General features: G+C 43.4%; 1 protein-coding gene across 2 annotated transcripts in view; it reads left to right on the top strand.

The window, feature by feature from the left end:
* The window catches only part of LOC311108316 (tubby-related protein 4-like), a gene marked incomplete at its 5' end in the record, with an annotated part of 74540 nt that extends 57606 nt beyond the window's left edge, over window positions 1-16934 (top strand). The window contains 5 exons of one of the 2 annotated variants that reach the window (XM_084150946.1): window positions 9489-9633; window positions 9732-9825; window positions 10199-10674; window positions 11095-13647; window positions 14964-16934. In XM_084150946.1, coding sequence (XP_084007072.1) covers window positions 9489-9633; window positions 9732-9825; window positions 10199-10674; window positions 11095-13647; window positions 14964-15080 — 3385 coding nt within the window. In that variant the 3' untranslated portion in view covers window positions 15081-16934. Of the gene's footprint in view, window positions 1-9488; window positions 9634-9731; window positions 9826-10198; window positions 10795-10992; window positions 13648-14963 lie in introns of both variants that reach the window. The other variant, XM_084150945.1, reaches the window with a different exon arrangement.
* Window positions 16935-19500: the final 2566 nt, after the last annotated feature.

Here is a 19500-nt window from a genome sequence, read left to right as displayed (position 1 = left end):
TGTGTTTTGATTAGTTGTTGTATTCACCATTTTTTAGGACCATTCAGTTATGTGTAGCTCAAAATTAAACCCAAGTGTTTTGTTTGGACCTACAAAGTACTAGAGATTAATATTTTCCTGAAAATCTACCAAATTTCAGTACTGGGCATAATTCATATTCATCCTGAGAGTCCCGGGAAATACAGCAGTGCCCATTTTTTAAAGCGTTTAAAACCAAGATATGGTCATAATGCCAGGTTTTTCCCCAAATTAGAGGGGTGCTGCGCCACCTTGTCAGCTTGGCTGCGCCACTTTGTAAAGATTTCAGAGCAAATGAAACTGATAATTAGTAATGATAGAGTAACAGGTCCTCAACTGGCAGCTTCATTGAATAGTACCTGCAAAGAAAAAGCCATATCTCAGACTGCCCATCTTAATATTTTATTTTTATTGGCCAGTCTGAGATATGGCTTTTTCTTTGCAACTCTGCCTAGAAGGTCAGCATCCCAGAGTCGCCTCTTCATTGTTGACGTTGAGACTGGTGTTTTGCGGGTACTATTTAATGAAGCTGCCAGTTGAGGACCTGTGAGAGGCATCTGTTTCTCAAACTAGACACTAATGTATTTGTCCTCTTGCTCAGTTGTGCACCGGGGCCTCCCACTCCTCTTTCTATTCTGGTTAGAGCCAGTTTGCGCTGTTCTGTGAAGGGAGTAGTACACAGCGTTGTACGAGATCTTCAGTTTCTTGGCAATTTCTCGCATGGAATAGTTTCAGAAGAAAGTTATTTTTTTCTGGCCATTTTGAGCCTGTAATCGAACCCACAATTGCTAATGCTCCAGATACTCAACTAGTCTCAAAAAGGCCAGTTTTATTGCTTCTTTAATCAGCACAACAGTTTTCAGCTGTGCTAACATAATTGCAAAATGGTTTTCTAATGATCAATTAGCCTTTTAAAATGATAAACTTGGATTAGCAAACACAACGTGCCATTGGAACACAGGACTGATGGTTGCTGATAATGGGCCTCTGTACGCCTATGTAGATATTCCATTAAAAATCAGCAATTTCCAGCTACAATAGCCATTTACAACATTAACAATGTCTACACTGTATTTCTGATCAATTTGATGTTATTATAATGGACAAAAAAATTGCTTTTCTTTCGAAAACAAGGACGTTTCTAAGTGACCCCAAACTTTTGAACGGTAGTGTATGGACGAGCGATGTCAGAGTGGCATGGACTAAGATACAGGATATACATATGAGATGAGTAATGCAAGATATGTAAACATTATTAAAATGGCTAGTGTTCCATTTCTTAAAATGGCCAGTGATTTCTAGTCTGTCTATAGGCAGCAGCCTCTAATGTGCTAGTGATGGCTATTTAACAGTCTGATGGCCTTGAGATAGAAGCTGTTTTTCAGTCTCTCGGTCCCACCTTTGATGTACCTGTACTGACCTCGCCTTCTGGATGATAGCGGGGTGAACAGGCAGTGGCTTGGGTGTTTATTTTTTATTTTTTATTTAACCTTTATTTAACCAGGTAAGCCAGTTGAGAACAAGTTCTCATTTACAACTGCGACCTGGCCAAGATAAAGCAAAGCAGTGCGATAAAAACAACACAGAGTTACATATGGGGTAAACAAAACATAAAGTCAAAAATACAACAGAAAATATATATACAGTGTGTGCGAATGTAGTAAGTTATGGAGGTAAGGCAATAAATAGGCCATAGTGAAAAATAGTTACAATTTCGTATAATACTGGAATGATAGATGTGCAAAAGATGATGTGCAAATAGAGATACTGGGGTGCAAATTAGAAAAATAAATAACAATATGGGGATGAGGTAGTTGGGTGGGCTAATTTCAGAAAAGCTGTGTACAGGTGCAGTGATCGGTAAGCTGCTCTGACAACTGACGCTTAAAGTTAGTGAGGGAGATAAGAGTCTCCAGCTTCAGAGATTGATGTCCTTGATTATCTTTTTGGCCATCCTGTGACATCGGGTGCTGTATATGTCCTGGGGGGCGGATAGTTTGCCCCGGGTAATACGTTGTGCAGACCGCACTACCCTTGCCATACCAGGCGGTGATACAGCCTGACAGGATGCTCTCAATTGTACATCTGTAAAAGTCTGTGAGTGTTTTAGGTGCCAAGCCAAATTTCTTAAGCCTCCTGAGGTTGAGGCTCTGTTGCGCCTTCTTCACCACACAATCTGTGGGTGTTCCATTTCAGTTTGTCAGTGATGTTTACACTAAGGAACTTTAAGCTTTCCACCTTCTCCACTGTGTTCCTGTCGATATGGATGGGGGGTGCACCCTCTGCTGTTTCCTGAAGTCCACGATCATCTCCTTTGTTTTGTTGACGTTGATTGAGAGTTTATTTCCCTGGCACCACAATCCCAGAGCCCTCACCTCCTCCCTGTAGGCTGTCTCGTCATTGTTGGTAATCAAGCCTACTACTGTTGTGTCGTCTGCAAACTTGATGATTGAGTTGGAGGCGTGCTTGACCACACAGTCATGGGTGAGCAGGGAGTACAGGAGTGGGCTGAGCATGCACCCTTGTGGGGCCCCAGTGTTGAGGATCAGCGAAGTGGAAGTGTTGTTTCCTACCTTAACCACCTGGGGGCGGCCCGTCAGGATGTCCAGGGCCCAGTTGTACAGGGCGGGGTTCAGACCCAGGGCCTCGAGCTTAATGATGAGCTTGGAGGGTACTATGGTGTTGAATGCTGAACTATAGTCAATGAACAGCATTCTTACATAGGTATTCCTCTTGTCCAGTTGGGATAGGGCAGTGTGCAGAGTGATGGCGATTGCATCGTCTGTGGATCTATTGGGGCGGTAAGCAATTTGAAGTGGGTCTAGGGTGGCAGGTAAGGTAGAGGTGATATGATCCTTGACTAGTCTCTCAAACCACTTCATGATGACAGAGGTGAGTGCTACGGGGCGATAGTTGTTTAGTTACCTTTGCTTTATTGGGTACAGGACACTAAGTACGAGACAGCACAGAGAAGCGAGGGAAATGTTATAGCTGTATTTTGATATGCATAGGCGAGAGCCGTGTTTTGATAAGGATGGATTACAGAATAAAGTTAGGAATTTTCATGCAAGACAGGAGTCAAGATTTTGGGTTTCAGTGGGATTTGGACTGGATAAGGAAAATAGCCTAGGTTCTAGGACAGGAGAATATATAATTTCCCCTCTGAATTGTTAAGACTTGTTATGTCTATAGCCCTATTCACACGGGACTAGTATTACTAGAGAAAGTTATGTAAGTATTACAACAGAATGTCCGTTATTCCAGTGGATGATTCGGATGGGATTTGTTTTTTCCAAACTGCCCCCTGTAATTCTTAATTATTTTCAATAAATTGACAGTAATGACGAAAGCCTGGAGGTTTTTTTTCTAGGCGTGAAGATATTTCAGCAAGTCCAACGATAACAGGGCTAAACTGATAACTCGAGCTTGGTTCCCAAGTTTCGAAACCATACAAAACCATCTTTGGTATATTGTCGCCATAATATTTGAATTGCGGAAGTGTGATCATTAGGATATTTTAGCGCTCCACAGTAGACGTCCTAAATGCCCCCCAGCCTTCAGATGTGAGCTAAACAGTGCACTTGCACTTGAGATGCGTTTTAAGTCTATGGATGAGAAAGTGAACTTACAATTTCCAAAAGTTTAGGTCAGCTGTATGCTGCTTTGTCATCTATTAACAGCAAGGGTTACATTAAATAGGCACAATACTTTTTACTGATGCATTTGGCAATATTCAATTCATACGCACAAAACATATACAGTGCATTCGGAAAGTATTCAGACCCCTTTACTTTTTCCACATTTTGTTACATTACAGCCTTCTAAAATGGATTAATTAAATAGTTTTCCTACTCAATCTATACACAATACCCCATAATCACAAAGTGATTGAAAAAAAAAACTGAAATACCTTATTTACGTAAGTATTCAGACCCTTTGCTATGACACTCGAAATTTAGCTCAGCTACATCCTGTTTCCATTGATCATCCTTGAGATGTTTCTACAACTTGCACAGCTATTTTCAGGTCTCTCAAGACATGTTCGATCGGGTTCAAATCCGGGCTCTGGTTGGGCCTATCAAGGACATTGAGACTTGTCCCGAAGCCACTCCTGCGTTATCTTGGCTGTGTGATTAGGGTTGTTGTCCTGTCTGAGGTCCTGAGCGCTCTGGAGGAGGTTGTCATCAAAGATCTCTCTGTACATTGCTCCGTTCATATTTCCCTCGATCCTGACAAGTCTCCCAGTCCCTGCCGCTGAAAAACATCCCCAAAGCATGATGCTGCCACCACCATGCTTCACCGTAGGGATGGTGCCAGGTTTCCTCCAGACGTGACGCTTGGCATTCAGGCCAAAGAGTTCAATCTTGGTTTTATCAGACCTGAGAATCTTGTTTTACCATAAAGGCCTGATTGGTGGAGTGCTGCAGAAATGGTTGTCCTTCTGGAAGGTTCTCCCATCTCCACAGAGGAACTCTGGAGTTTCATAGCAAAGGGTCTGAATACTTACGTAAATAAGGTAATTCTGTTTTTTATTTGTAATACATTTGCAAACATTTCTAAAAACCTATTTTCGCTCTGTCATTATGGGGTATTATGTGTAGATTGATTAGGGAAAAATCATAATTGAATCCATTGTAGAATAAGGCTGTAACGTAACAAAATGTGGAAAAAGTCAAGGGGTCTGAATACTTTCCGAATGCACTGTAGCTTATGCGCAGCACTTCGTTTAATTCAACAAATCAGTTATTGTTTTCTAGCTCAAATCGTGAGCAACACCTGTCAAATTCAGACATTTCTCTCAAAACACAGGGATGTCGATTCACACCGGACTAGTATTATCAGAGGACCTTGGAGTCTGCCAAAAAACAATAGGTTATTCTGGCTGAAATTGTTACTCTCCTGCCGTGTAAAAATTACTGACATGGCATATTCAGACTGGACTAAAATTACAGATATGTGGTGTTTTGTGCTCGTGCACATAATTACATTACCCGGCCACCCCCAGTAAAACTAATCCTGTCTGAATAGGGCTTATGACAGAGATGCCTATGTAGTGAATTGTGCATAGGCCTATCAAATGTGTGACTGTCTGAAGAGTCACATTGACAGCTCAAGGAGGCACATGTTATTTTATAGGCTATACTGTAGGGGTTTCCTGTAGGGTTTATTAACTCGGGTCGCGTGTGCAGTATCAATTATGTGTCTACTTTGAATTAATGGCGACTTTGTGTGAAGTAAATACGCGACAACCTGTTTGGATAAAGTGCTATTTTATTTTTTGCTAATCTGTGGCTGTAAATGTGGAATTGTATTAGTGCGACATTGTGGATTGAAAAAAAATATTTCAATTTTAATTATTTCGGTAAATGTGAAGTGTTCCCGGGATCCCGGTTACCCATGTTAATCCATACAGAGTACTGACTAAAGGTGTCCGCATGCTTCAGTTATGCTGGCGTCTAGCTGAAGTCGGCTAGGCGAACTGAAAGTATGTGCTCGCATACTCCCTTAAAAGACCTTTGCTTGAAAAAGTAGAAAAAAAGCCAATAGTACTGTTTGTCCATTTTGAGACGCTGTAGCCAGAATTTAATCTATACTGAACAAAAATATAAACGCAACATGCAACAATTTCACTGCGCTACAGTTCATATAAGGAAATCAGTCAATTGAAATAAATTCATTAGGCCCTAATCAATGGATTTCACATGACTGGACAGCGGCGCAGCCATGGGTGGGCCCACTGGGGAGCCAGGCCCAGCCAATCGCAATCAGTTTTTCCCCACAAAAGGGATTTATTACAGACAGAAATACTAATCAGTTTCATCAGCTGTCCTGGTGGCTGGTCTCAGACGATCCCACAGGTGAGGAAGCCAGATGTGGAGGTCCTGGGCTGGCGTGGTTACACGTGGTCTGCGGTAGTGAGGCCAGTTGGACATACTGCCAAATTCTCAAAAACAATGTTGGAGGCGGCTTATGGTAGAAAAATTAACATTCAATTCTCTGGCAACAGCTCTGGTGGACATTCCTGCAGTCAGCATGTCAAGTGCACGCTCCCTCAAAACTTGAGACATCTGTGGCGTTGTGTTTTGACAAAACTGCACATTTTAGTGGCCTTTTATTGTCATCAGCACAAGGTGCACCTGTGTAATGATAATTCTGTTTAATCAGCTTTTTGGATTATCTTGGCAAAGGAGAAATGCTCACTAACTGGGATGTAAACAAATTTGTGGACAAAACTTGAGAGAAATAAGCTTTTTGTGCATATGGACAATTTCTGGGATCTTTTATTTGAGCTCATGAAACATAACACCAACACTATACATGTTGCGTTTATATTTTTGTTCAGTATAATTAACCTAAAATAACTCAAGAAATCTGTCATTCATTTTGACGTTTTTGCCAAGGAGATCTTAGTCACGCAATTTTACATCTAACTAACTATGTTTGGTGCAGTATTTTTCAATGAAAAAATTTGCATGAAAACGAATCGTCTCTTGCTGAATGACAACAGACTTTACTGAAGAATACCTACTGTTTACCAATCACCGACAAAGGGACATAGACTCCGGTTACAGACTTCGGCTTGCCTCAAGAAAAAACAATTGTCTTCCCGAACAACCGAAAAAAAACCTTACCGATGTCCAAAACGAACAAAAACATCACAAAATGTCGTCATAATTGTGTGTATTTGTAATTTTTTATTTATTTTTTTATTTATACAGGTTTTTCTCATTGAGATCAAATCTATTTTTCAAGAGAGACCTGGTCCAACAGCAGCAGGGGGAACAAAGTTTCAGTCAAAACTACTTACATACACTAACACAACATTGAACAAAACTATAGACACAAATACAGTACAACAATTACATATTACGTAAAGAAACACGAATGTCATAACTAAAAAACAGCTGTCCTAAAGAAAATTACACTCTTCTATGATATTTACATCGATCAAGTGTTTAAACTCCACCAACGTGACTAGATCATCACATTTTAAAATGTTCAGAAGAGAATTCCAGGTCCACGGAGCTGAGTAACTAAAACTAGTTCTACCATGCCCTGTTCTAATTCTTGGTTCTGTTAATAGCAAATGAGAATGGGACCATAATTTATATTTATTTACTGACCTGATTTAAAAAAGATCAGAGAAAGTGGCATTTTACCCAGTATGGCCTTATAAATCAGTGTATACCAGTGTTTAAGCATACGCAAGGTCAATGACGACCAGCCAACGGCGCTGTAGAGATCACAATGATGTGTTAGAGGTTTTTGATTGGTACTGAATCAGAGGGCTGCATGCTATACTGAATCAAGTGCTCTCATGGTAGTGGTTGAGGCCTGCATATACAGTCAGTTCCATAAATATTTGGACATTGACCAAGTTAATATTATTTTAGCTGTCTACCACAGCCTATTGGAGTTGAAATTAAATAATGAATATGAGCTGAAAGTGCAGACTTTCAGCTTTAATTTGAGGGTATTTACATCCAAATTGGGTTAACGTTGTAGGAATTACAGCACTTTTTAGATGTGGTCCCCCCCCTTTTTAAGGGACCAAAAGTAATTGGACAATTGGCTGCTCAGCTGTTCCATGACCAGGTGTGTGTTATTCCCTCATTAGTTAATTTACGAGTAAGCAGATAAAAGGTCTAGAGTTGATTTCAAGTGTGGCATTTTCATTTGGAATCTATGGCTGTTAACACTCAATATGAAGTCCAAAGAGCTGTCACTGCCAGTGAAGCAAGCCATCATTAGGTTGAAAAATCTAAACAAACCCATCAGAGATAGCAAAAACATTAGGAGTGGCCAAATCAACTATTTGGTACATTCTTAAAAAGAAAGAACGCACTGGTGAGCTCAGGAACACCAAAAGGCCCGGAAGACCACGGAAAACAACTGTGGTGGATGACACAATAATTATTTCCCTGGTGAAGAAAAACCCCTTCACAACAGTTGGCCAGATCAAGAACACCCTCCAGGAGGTAGGTGTATCTGTGTCAAAGTCAACAATCAAGAGAAGACTTCACCAGAGTAAATACAGAGGGTTTACCACAAGATGTAAACCATTGGTAAGCCTCAAAAACAGGAAGACCAGATTAGAGTTCGCCAAAAAAAAGCCTGTACAGTTCTGGAACAACATCCTATGGACAGATGAGACAAAGATCAACTTGTACCAGAATGATGGGAAGAGAAGAGTATGCAGAAGGGAAGGAACTGCTCATGATCCGAAGCATACCACCTCATCTGTGAAGCATTGTGGAGGTAGTGTTATGGTGTGGGCATGTATAGCTGCCAATGGAACTGGTTCCATTGTATTTATTGATGATGTGACTGCTGACAAAAGCAGCAGGATGAATTCTGAAGTGTTTAAGGCTATAGTATCTGCTTCAAAACTCATTGGACGGCGCTTCACAGTGCAGATGGACAATGACCCGAAGCATACTGCGAAAGCAACCCAATACGTTTTTTAAGGCAAAGAAGTGGAATGTTTTGCAATGGCCAAGTCAATCACCTGACCTGAATCCCAATTGAGCATGCATTTCACTTGCTGAAGGCAAAACGCCCCAAGATCAAGCAGGAACTGAAGACAGCTGCAGTAAAGGCCTGGCAGAGCATCACCAGGGAAGAAACACAGCATCTGGTGATGTCTATGGGTTCCAGACTTCAGGCAGTTATTGACTACAAAGGATTTGCAACCAAGTATTAAAACTCACAGTTTAATTTATGATTATGTTAGTTTGTCCGATTTACTTTTGAGCCCCTAAAATTGGGGGGCTATGTATAAAAATAGTTGTAATTCCTATACGGTTCATACAATAATTTTGACAAAACCCTTAAATTAAAGATGAAAGTCTACACTTAAAGCACATCTTGATTCTTTCCTTTCAAATCCATAGTGGTGGCGTACAGAGCCAAAATGATGCAAATTGTGTCACTGTCAAAATACTTATGGGCCTGACTGTATATAACATCACTACATTCTAAAACCGCAAGTAATGTACATCGTACCAGCTCCTTCCTGGCCTCCAGAGAAAAACAAGCCTTATGCCGGTAATAAAAACCTATTCTCAGCTTGCGCTTCCTTATCAAGTTCTCCACATGAACAGTGAAGCTCAGCTTGTCATCCACCCACACTCCCAAATATTTGTACACTTTGACTTGCTCTATAGTATGTCGATCCAATGTAGCAATGACATGATTAGTAACATGCCTGGCATTTGAAAATACCATGCATTTTGTTTTACCCGAATTCAGAACCAGCTTCAAATCATACATATCATATATAATATATGCACGAACTCTTCCGAACTGTTTCGGCTGGGAAGCATGCATTTTTGCCACAGCATTTTTGTATATTAATGCTGCTTGAGTGTAATGCACGGTATTGTTTCATTTGTTTCACTGCATGTCTATACCTTTTCTTTCATGTGCTACCTCCTCTGTTGATACTTAGTCTGTCCCTTTACCAACAGGATCAATATTGACCCTAGGAAGTCCCCCAAACTGTCCCACGCTATGCAGGACATCTCCTGGTCGCCACGGTTACCCATCCGGAAACCCTCCATTGGCTCCCCAAGTCTCACCTGCAGAGAGTTTCCCTTCGATGACGTCGCACAGGTAATGGCCTGTGTTATGCTTTCCTGGATCTCCTATCATCATACATTTACAGTGATTTGAAGAAGTACTGATTTATTTGTGGGTTTTGTCTTTTGCAGCATAACTACCTTGCTCAGGTCACATCCAATATTTGGGGAACAAAGTTTAAGATTGTGGGACTTTTCACCTTCTTGCCAACCAATCTTGGAGCAGGTAACTACCAATCAAAAAATGCATTTTTAACTATGGTTCCAATATACAGTACCAGTCAAAGGTTTGGACACACAATCTCAAATATACAATATAATTTGATTTGTTTAATACTTTTTTGGTTACTACATGATTCCATATGTGTTATTTCATAGTTTTGATGTCTTCACTATTATTCTACAATGTAAAAAATAAAGAAAAACCCTCAAATTAGTAGGTGTGCCCAAACTTTTGACTGGTAGTGTATGTAATAACCTTACTCCTCCCCTTTTTCTTTTTTCTCCTATTTCCTGCCTCCCTTCTATCGCTATCTCTCTATCTGTCTTTATTTTTACCCACACTTACCTCTTATCTCTCCTCACTATCTCCCTCTCAGTGATCTACAAGACGAGTCTGCTCCACCTGCAGCCCAGACAGATGACCATCTACCTGCCGGACGTGCGTAAGATCTCCATGGACTACATCAACCTGCCCATGTTCAGCCCCAACGTATTCAGTGAGGACGAGGATGACCTACCCGTCACAGGGGCCTCCGGCGTCACAGACGACAACCCTCCCTGCACCGTCAACATCCCCATCGCTCCCATCCACAGCCCTGCCCAGGCCATGTCCCCCACCCAGAGCATCGGCCTGGTCCAGTCCCTCCTAGCCAATCAGAACGTCCATCTGGACGTCCTGTCCAATCCCACTGCCATCTCCACCACAGCTGCTGCAGGGACCGGGGGGTCATCTGACCAGGGCCAGGACACCACCCTGACCGCCCAGTACACGGTGCCCAGCAGGTACTCCAGTCCTGGACAGGTAATCTTTAGAGGGCTGGAGATGAGCCGGCTTCTGGTTGGGCCTCCTCCCTCTCATCACCAACAACAGAGCCATCAACAACAACATCATCAGCAACAACAAATTCAGCATCAACAACAGCTACAACAACAGCAACAACAACTAGCGCAACAACATCACCAACAGCAACTGGCACAGCAACATCAACAGCATCTCCAGCAGCAGCAGATGCTGCAACACCAACAGATGCAGCAGCAGCAGATCCATCAGCAGCAGCAACACATCCAACAGCAGATCCAGAACATGCAGCAACAGCAGCAGCAGATCCAGCAACAACACCAACAACAACTCCAGCTACAGCAACAGTTACAACAGCAGCAACTCGCACAGCAGCTGCAGAAACAGCATCAACAGATACCGCAGCATATGCAACAGCAACAACAAATTCAACAGCAACATCATCAACATCATCAAATGCAACAACAGCAGCAGATACCACAACAACAAAAGCACCATCAGATGCAGCTCCAGATCCCCGTCCCCTCTCAGGTGTCAGGTGCAACGGTGCACCAGCTCCAACAGGGGGCGCTACAGATTCAGATCCCCCACCCTGCAGTGGCTGAGAGAAAGGTCAGCGTGGAATATGAGCAACTGCTGAAAATAAAGCCCACTCGCTCTGCCCCCCAGCTGGTTGAGGGGGACACAGTGGTGTTCAGTACCCCTCTGGAGCTCAGCAAGATGAACCCCCCGCCCCCCTACCCCGGGACGGTGGACGCTCCTGTGGCTGCAGCCGCTACCGCAGCAGCCTCAGCATCTGCTGCAGCAGCCAACGGCTCCTCTGGACAGGCTGTGGGCAGTAACGGCTCACCGCCACCAGTGGATCTGTGCCTGAAGAAGGGCGAGTTATCCCTTTATCCTCCTAGCCAGCAGGCGACACATTACCCAACCCCATTAGGCTATGAGCGGATAACGACGTTCGACAGTAGCGGTAACGTGGAAGAGGTCTGCCGGCCTCGAATGCGGCTCGTGTGCAACCAGAACGTCTACTCGCTCCATGGCCCGGGGAGCTCAGCCACCCTCAGGGTCACCTCCTCTTCCTCCTCATCAGATGGGAAAAAGATCCAGCTGCCCTACGCCTCGGCCACCCTCAACCGGCTCACTGTGCCCCGCTACTCTATACCCAGCAGAGACCCGCCCCCCTACCCTGACACAGCCAATCAGAACACCACAGGGGGGAGGAGCCCCGGACAGAGGCTGGACAGCAGTCTGATCCCTTTCACGCTCAGACAGAACAGTGGAGAGGCCGCTCTCAAAGTCTCTCAGATGCTGGACCCTCAGAGGACACTTCCTCCTAAAGCCAAATCCCAAAACGGTGCACTGGCGGCCTCCTCCCAGCAGAGGGTGCCCACCGCGCTGTACACCTGCAGTCAGTGCAGTAGTAACAGCAGTGGGCTTAGCAGTGCTGCCAGCAGTGCTCCCAGTGGGAGTGCGAATGGAATTGCAGGGGGTACAATCATTAGACAGGATTTCCCTCCAGGGAATGGAGCTCCTCACAGCACGGTGATTGTCCACTCCAACAGTGCCTCTCCCCAGGCCTCTCAGTCATCCTACAACCTGCTGAGCTTGGATGGCTCTGGTAATGGAAGAGGAGGTGGGAACAGAGACCGGGCTGACTATGTGAACTCAGCCTTCACAGAGGATGAAGTACTGAGTCACTCATTGAGGCATTTGGCGCTAGGGGGTGCTGATGTGTCTGGACTGACGGTCAAGAGGCCTCCGCCGTACCAGTGGGACCCAGCCGCAACTGAGGAGGTGTGGGTGCCTCAGGAACGGACCAGTACTCTGACCTCTGCTGCCCCCCCCGGACCCCACAAACCTCCCCCGCTCATCCTCAGCCCGGCCCAGCACCTCGACATCTCCCGGCTGCCTTTCGTCCTCTCCCCTAAGTCCCCCACCAGCCCCAGTGCTGCCTCTTTCCAGGCTGCCGCTGATGCCGCAGGTTACCAGATCACCCTCCAGTACACTCCTGGCACAGCCTACAGTGGGTCCCAGCTGCAGCCCATGCCAGGCTCTCCCCGGCCCTGCTCCCCTAAGGAGGTGGTGGTCCCGGTCCCGTTCTCCCAGCAGGATGCCACCCTGGTCTCACCACCTGGCTATCCTGCCAACCTGGCTAATCTGGCATGCTGCCCCCTCCCTCCCAAATACCCAGGGGGTGGCTCCTGTGCCGAACACCCCATCACCCTACACACCCCTTGGGGCACTTACAACCCCTGCCCCCCCTTGCCCAGCCCCTCGGGGACGCTGCCCCCCAAACTCTCGCAGATGATGGTGGACAAGTCAGTCCTCTCTACCCCTCCTCCCCCACCGGCTCCCCCACCCACAGCAGAGCTGCAGCTGCAGGGTCACGGTGGCTCCCCAGAAGCCATGACCATGGAGGCTGGAGAGGGCTTCCAGGAGGTCCTCTCCCTTGACGACAGCCCCTTGCCCAGCCGTGCTGACAAGTTAGGCAAGAAGAACCGCAAGCGGGCCGACGTCAGGGCTGAGGAGGCCAACGTACCGGCCATTGCCGAGGGAGGCAAGTCCAAGAAGGAGGGCCGGGCCCTGGCCGACTTCAACTCTCTGATCTCCAGCCCGCGGCTGGGCGGCAGTGACAAAAAGAAGCCCAAGGGCCAAAAGGAGCAGCAGCTGAATGCCAAGAAGCTGAGCAAAGCTCCCAACAACACTAACAGTGAGTTCCAGGACAGCTCGGAGAGCGAGCCCGAGCTTTTCATCAGTGGGGACGAGCTGCTCAACCAGTGCCGGAGTGGCAAGAAGGGCTGGAAGAGCAAGAGAAGCCTGCGGGCGGCCGGTGAGCTGGAGGAGATCAAGTACCGCAAGGCCAACGAGAAGGAGGACCGCGGGCTCGGCAGCCAAGGCTTTGTCTATGTCATGACAAACAAGCAGCCACTGTGGAATGAGGCCACTCAGGTCTACCAGCTGGACTTTGGGGGACGCGTCACACAGGAGTCGGCCAAGAACTTCCAGATCGAATTGGAGGGGAGACCGGTGAGGTGGCTTCAGATAGATGGGGTGGTATAGATAGTTTTCTCCTGTACGATAGGAATGTTATTTATTATACAACTGTTGGGTCTAATCCTGAATCCTATTAGTTAAAAGCGCATTCCAGCCGGTATCTATTCCACAAGTTACCACCGGCTAAATCTATGATGTTAAAATGCCTATTTACTCTGTTCCATCTGACTGCGCAATCCACTGTCTCATCAGCCCAGCCAAGCAATTGATAAACGTGATCTCCACTATAAAAAGCATCTAGACATTATCTTGCATTTCTTTTAGACTAACATTTAGTTTTTAACAGCAGATTTGTATAAACCTTGCTGTCTGTAGTACAGTAATAGTAATGAACGTGTCGGGAATCGGGACGAGACAGACAGACAGGCAGGCAGTGTTTCTCAACCAGTCGAAATCATGAATGAAGTCATGAAAAAGCTGGCATAATTTTTATGGATATATACAAAGAAATGTACATTGAAAGAATGTAAAACAAAACGAAGTGCAGCTAGTTTGCAGTCTTTCCAGCTTCAGTTTGAAGTGATTGTGCTAGCTGTGTTGTTGGCTAGCTCCTCTGAACAACAGTGTCCTGACGAGAGAGCACATTTTCTATGCCAGGCGAAATCGCGCCTCATTAGCTCATTGTTATGGATGTATCCAAATAAATGCAAATGCAGCTACTTTGCTGTTATTCTGGCTTTTTGACGTGACTGTAAGTTAGCCGTAGTTGGCTAGCTAGCAAGCAAGGGATAAGAACATTGCCAGCCAGTATAAAAATGGAAAATCCAGAACGAACGACTGGGTCGCGTCCATAGATACAAAACAAGAAAACTGAACGACTGGGTCGCGTCTCTAGCAACCGAATAGATAGAACGAACGACCAGCCGGCTTGGGCAGCAACCCTAGATTTTTGTCGGGACTATATCTTGTGGAAGGATGAAATAGTATGAATAAATTCATCAAAATAACATTTTTTATCATTATTTGAATATGTTGGTAAACCGTTGAATAAAAGTGATAATGCCCTTGAAACCGGTGTTTGGAGGATATATTGGCACGGGCCTAACACCCGTGACAATATATATCCTCCAAACACCGGCTTCAAGGGCATTATCACTTAAATAAGGGTTAGTTTGCATAGCAAGGGCTGATGGGGAAGTGTAGGAAAGTAGGAGAGTGTATCTATTTGTAAGAATATGACATGGAACAAATATAAATATAATTCAGCATTCAATAGGGAAACAGCTCAGAGAGCCATAGAGTCAGGGCAATCAGAAAGTGACTGTGTGTTTATTTGTGTTTGTGGCCAGGTGATGCAGTTTGGCAGGATCGACGGCAACGCCTACATCCTGGACTTCCAGTACCCGTTCTCTGCTGTTCAAGCCTTCGCAGTGGCTCTGGCCAATGTCACTCAACGCCTCAAATGAGAGGTCCCGCCCTCCTCTTACCCTGAATCCTAGTATGGATTGGAACATCTGCTGGAAGGACACAGTTATTTAATTTGAAGTTACTTTAATATTAGAGAAGAGACTGAAATCAACTCTGCATATTGCATTGTTGCGTTACACTGTCGCTGCACTGCCCAATGTGGCCACCAGAGAGTACAATAAGCATGGGCTACAGGCGTCGGAGCAGAGCCATAGCCTGCCTTGGCACAGTCAGCCATCCCTTGTACTATTTACAGGGACCAAGAGCTCAGCTTTCTGTAATCATAATGCAAACAACTGCTGCTTTAGCTAATGGAAACTAGCTAGTGGAAACAGACTTTTGACTGACAGCCTTATAACGGTTTGGGTTTCCTGTCAGCATGGGTACGAGAGATGAGTTCTCTCTGTGTGGTTTTAAAAAAGAGCAGCAGTAATACTTGAAAAAACTATCTGGGAGATTGAAGATGTCGTTTTTTTTCTTTCCAGAGCACACAGATACTAGTGGGCATTGAAATCCATTGCTGTATGAAACTTAAGTGAAACTGTTATCATCACTTTGTAACACTGCTTTTGCTTTTAGTTTTTTTTTACACCTAAAGATGAAACTTGCTGAGGGAAAACCTAGGCTTTTGAAATGTAATTTTTTTGTTATCTGCCTTTTGTTTTGTTACACTCCACATCTACATAGGCTGGATTTGAGGTTTCAATATATGCATTGTGTTGTTGGAGCACTAGCACACACGAATGTGCAAGTTGTTTGATTTCCCTGTTGTCGTGAACTCGGGAGGGAAAACATTTATGTAAGCTGGACGGCAGTCCCTTTTTCTACTTTTCCTTGGAATGGAAAAAAATATGTTGTTACTCAAATTGTTTAATTTATCTGTTTTTCCCCTTGTTACAAATAGGTCCTACATTATTCAGATATGAATTTTAACATTGTGATTGTTGTTCGTATTCATGTTCTTACCATACAATCTTAGTACCTTGTTTACATGCATTTCAAGATGTCTACTTTATTTGGGAGAGACAGAGACTGAATTGAAATACTGTTATGTACAGTACAAAATCAGTGTTAAAACTGTTTTACGGAGTAGTTGTGACCGTTATCCTGTATCTCCCATGTCATGGTGACATGTTGCGAGGGGCACAAAGAAAGGTCCTAGAGGTCAGAGTTTAGTAAGCTGACCTCTGACCTTTGTTTCCCTGAAATGAAGTGATTTGTTTCCTGCTGTCACTTCTGTGAAGTGAGAGTCAGCATGTAGGTGTGTCCAACTCTTAAGCCCACACTAAACGTATATTTCAACTATGCCATTTCATAATTTTTTTAAGTAATGTAAATATCTGCCACATCATTCATACATATTGTAAACGATCTGGTGGTGTTGGACAAACAGCTGTTTTCATCGTAGCCCACTGTGTAGGTTCAAAATGATGGAGGATAGCTCTTTGTAAAAAAACAGATGAAATAAAATAAAAAAGGAACAGAAGATATAACGGATACGAAAATAACAATCAGTGCCTTCAGAAAGTATTCAGTATTTCCACATTTGTTGTGTTATAGCCTGAATTTAAAATTCATTAAATTGAGATGTTTTGTCACTGGCCTACACACAATACCCCATAATGTCAAAGTGGTCCTCTGTAGCTCAGCTGGTAGAGCACGGCGCTTTTAACGCCAAGGTAGTGGGTTCGATCCCCGGGACCACCCATACACAAAAATGTATGCACGCATGACTGTAAGTCGCTTTGGATAAAAGCGTCTGCTAAATGGCATATTATTATTATAAAGTGGAATGATGTTTTTCGAAATGTTTACAAATTCATTCAAAATTAAAAGCTGAAATGTCTTGAGTCAATAAGTATTCAACCCCTTTCTTATGACAAGCCTAAATAAGTTCAGGAGTAAAAATGTGCTTAACTAGTCACATAATAAGTTGCATGGACTCACTCTGTGTGCATAAATAGTGTTTAACATGATTTTTGAATGACTACCTCATCTCTGTACCCCACACATACAATTATCTGTAAGGTCCCTCAGTCGAGCTGTGAATTTCAAACACAGATTCAACCACGAAGACCAGGGAGGTTTTCCAGTGCCTCGCAAAGAAGGGCACCTATTGGTAGATTGGTTAAAAAAACAAAAGCTGACATTGAATATCCCTTTGAGCATGTTCAAGTTATTAATTACACTTTGGATGGTGTATCAATACAGCCAGTCACTACAAAGATACAGGCGTCCTTCCTAACTCAGTTGCCGGAGAGGAAGGAAACTGCTCAGGGATTTCTTCATGAGACCAATGGTGACTTTAAAACAGTTAGAGTTTAATGGTTGTGATAAGAGACGTTGTAGTTACTTCACAATAGTAACCTAATTGACAGAGTGAAAAAAAAGAAGCCTGAATAAAAATATGCATCCTGTTTGCAACAAGGCACTAAAGTAATACTACAAAAATGTGACTATGTCCTGAATACAAAGTGTTCTGTTTTGGGGTAAATCCAATACAACACATTACTGAGTACCACTCTCCATATTTTCAAGCATAGTGTTGGCTGCATCATGTTATGGGTATGCTTGTAATTGTTAAGGACTGGGGAGTTTATCAGGATAAAAAAAAAAAGAATAGAGCTAAGTACAGGGAAAATCCTAGAGGAAAATCTGGTTCAGTGTGCTTTACACCAGACACTGGGAGATTAATTCACATTTCAGTAGGACAATAAGGCTAAATATACACTGGAGTTGCTTTAAAGAATAATGGGCAAATGTTGAACAATCCAGGTGTGGAAAGCTCTTAGGGACTTACCCAGAAAGACTCACAGCTGTAATTGCTGCCAAAGGTGGTTCTACAAAGTATTGACTCAGAGGTGTGAATACTTACAATACCATTTGGGGTCACTTAGAAATGTCCTTGTTTTCGAAAGAAAAGCAATTTTTTTGTCCATTAAAATAACATCAAATTGATCAGAAATACAGTGTAGACATTGTTAATGTTGTAAATGGCTATTGTAGCTGGAAACGGCTAATTTTTTATGGAATATCTACATAGGCGTAAAAAGGCCCATTATCCGGGATGCTGACCTAGGCAGAGTTGCAAAGAAAAAGCCATATCTCAGACTCCCCATCTTAATCTTTTCTTTTTATTGGCCAGTCTGAGATATGGCTTTTTCTTTGCAACTCTGCCTAGAAGGTCAGCATCCCGGAGTCGCCTCTTCACTGTTGATGTTGAGACTGGTGTTTTGCAGGTACTATTTAATGAAGCTGCCAGTTGAGGACATGTGAGGGGTCTGTTTCTCAAACTAGACACTAATGTATTTGTCCTCTTGCTCAGTTGTGCACCGGGGCCTCCCACTCCTCTTTCTATTCTGGTTAGAGCCAGTTTGCGCTGTTCTGTGAAGGGAGTAGTACACAGTGTTGTACGAGATCTTCCATTTCTTGGCAATTTCTCACATGGAATAGCCTTCATTTCTCAGAACAAGAATAGACTGACGAGTTGCAGAAGAAAGTTATTCGTTTCTGGACATTTTGAACCTGTAATCGAACCCACAATTGCTGATGCTCAAGATAATCAACTAGTCTCAAGAAGGCCGGTTTTACTGCTTTAATCAGCACAACAGTTTTCAGCTGTGCTAACATAATTGCAAAAGGGTTTTCTAATGATCAATTAGCCTTTTAAAATGATAAACTTGGATTAGCAAACACAACGTGCCATTGGAACACAGGACTGATGGTTGCTGATAATGGGCCTCTGTACGCCTATGTAGACATTCCATTAAAAATCAGCCGTTTCCAGCTACAATAGCCATTTACAACATCAACAATGTCTACACTGTATTTCTGATCAATTTGATGTTATGTTAATAGACAAAAAAAATATTTTCTTTCAAAAACAAGGACATTTCTAAGTGACCCCAAACTTTTGAACGGTAGTGTATGTACATTTTCAAAAATGTCTAAAACCATGTTTTCACTTTGCTATTATGAGGTAGATGCGTAAAGGAAAAAATATTGAGTCCATTTTTAATTCAGGCTGTAACACAACAAAATGTGGAATAAGGCAAGGGGTCTGAATACTTTCTGAAGGCGCTGTAATTTAAAATATCCATCAATATTCGTTTTGTGTTAACAGACCATTTAGTTATGCAATATTTTCAACAAAAAAAAGTGTCCTCCCCTCACCAACACTGTTTGACAACACTTTACCTTCACACTCGTAGTGTGGAAAGACTATAAAATTCGACTTATTTTTGCTGGTCTGTACATTTTATTTATATGAGATTATTTCTTAAGCTAAAGGCTGTACATAACTTGTTGACTTTGCTGAACATTTCTTTGGGTTGAAAAGGGTTTGTTACTGGTGTAGCCTATTTGTTAGGTCATGGGAGGGGGTAAGTACCATGTTGTTGAGTGTACTGTAGTTTGTAG

The sequence above is a fragment of the Coregonus lavaretus genome (genome assembly GCF_964263955.1).
Source record: "Coregonus lavaretus genome assembly, chromosome: 33".
Classification (NCBI taxonomy): domain Eukaryota; kingdom Metazoa; phylum Chordata; class Actinopteri; order Salmoniformes; family Salmonidae; genus Coregonus; species Coregonus lavaretus.
This window is presented reverse-complemented; position numbering and strand designations above follow the sequence as displayed.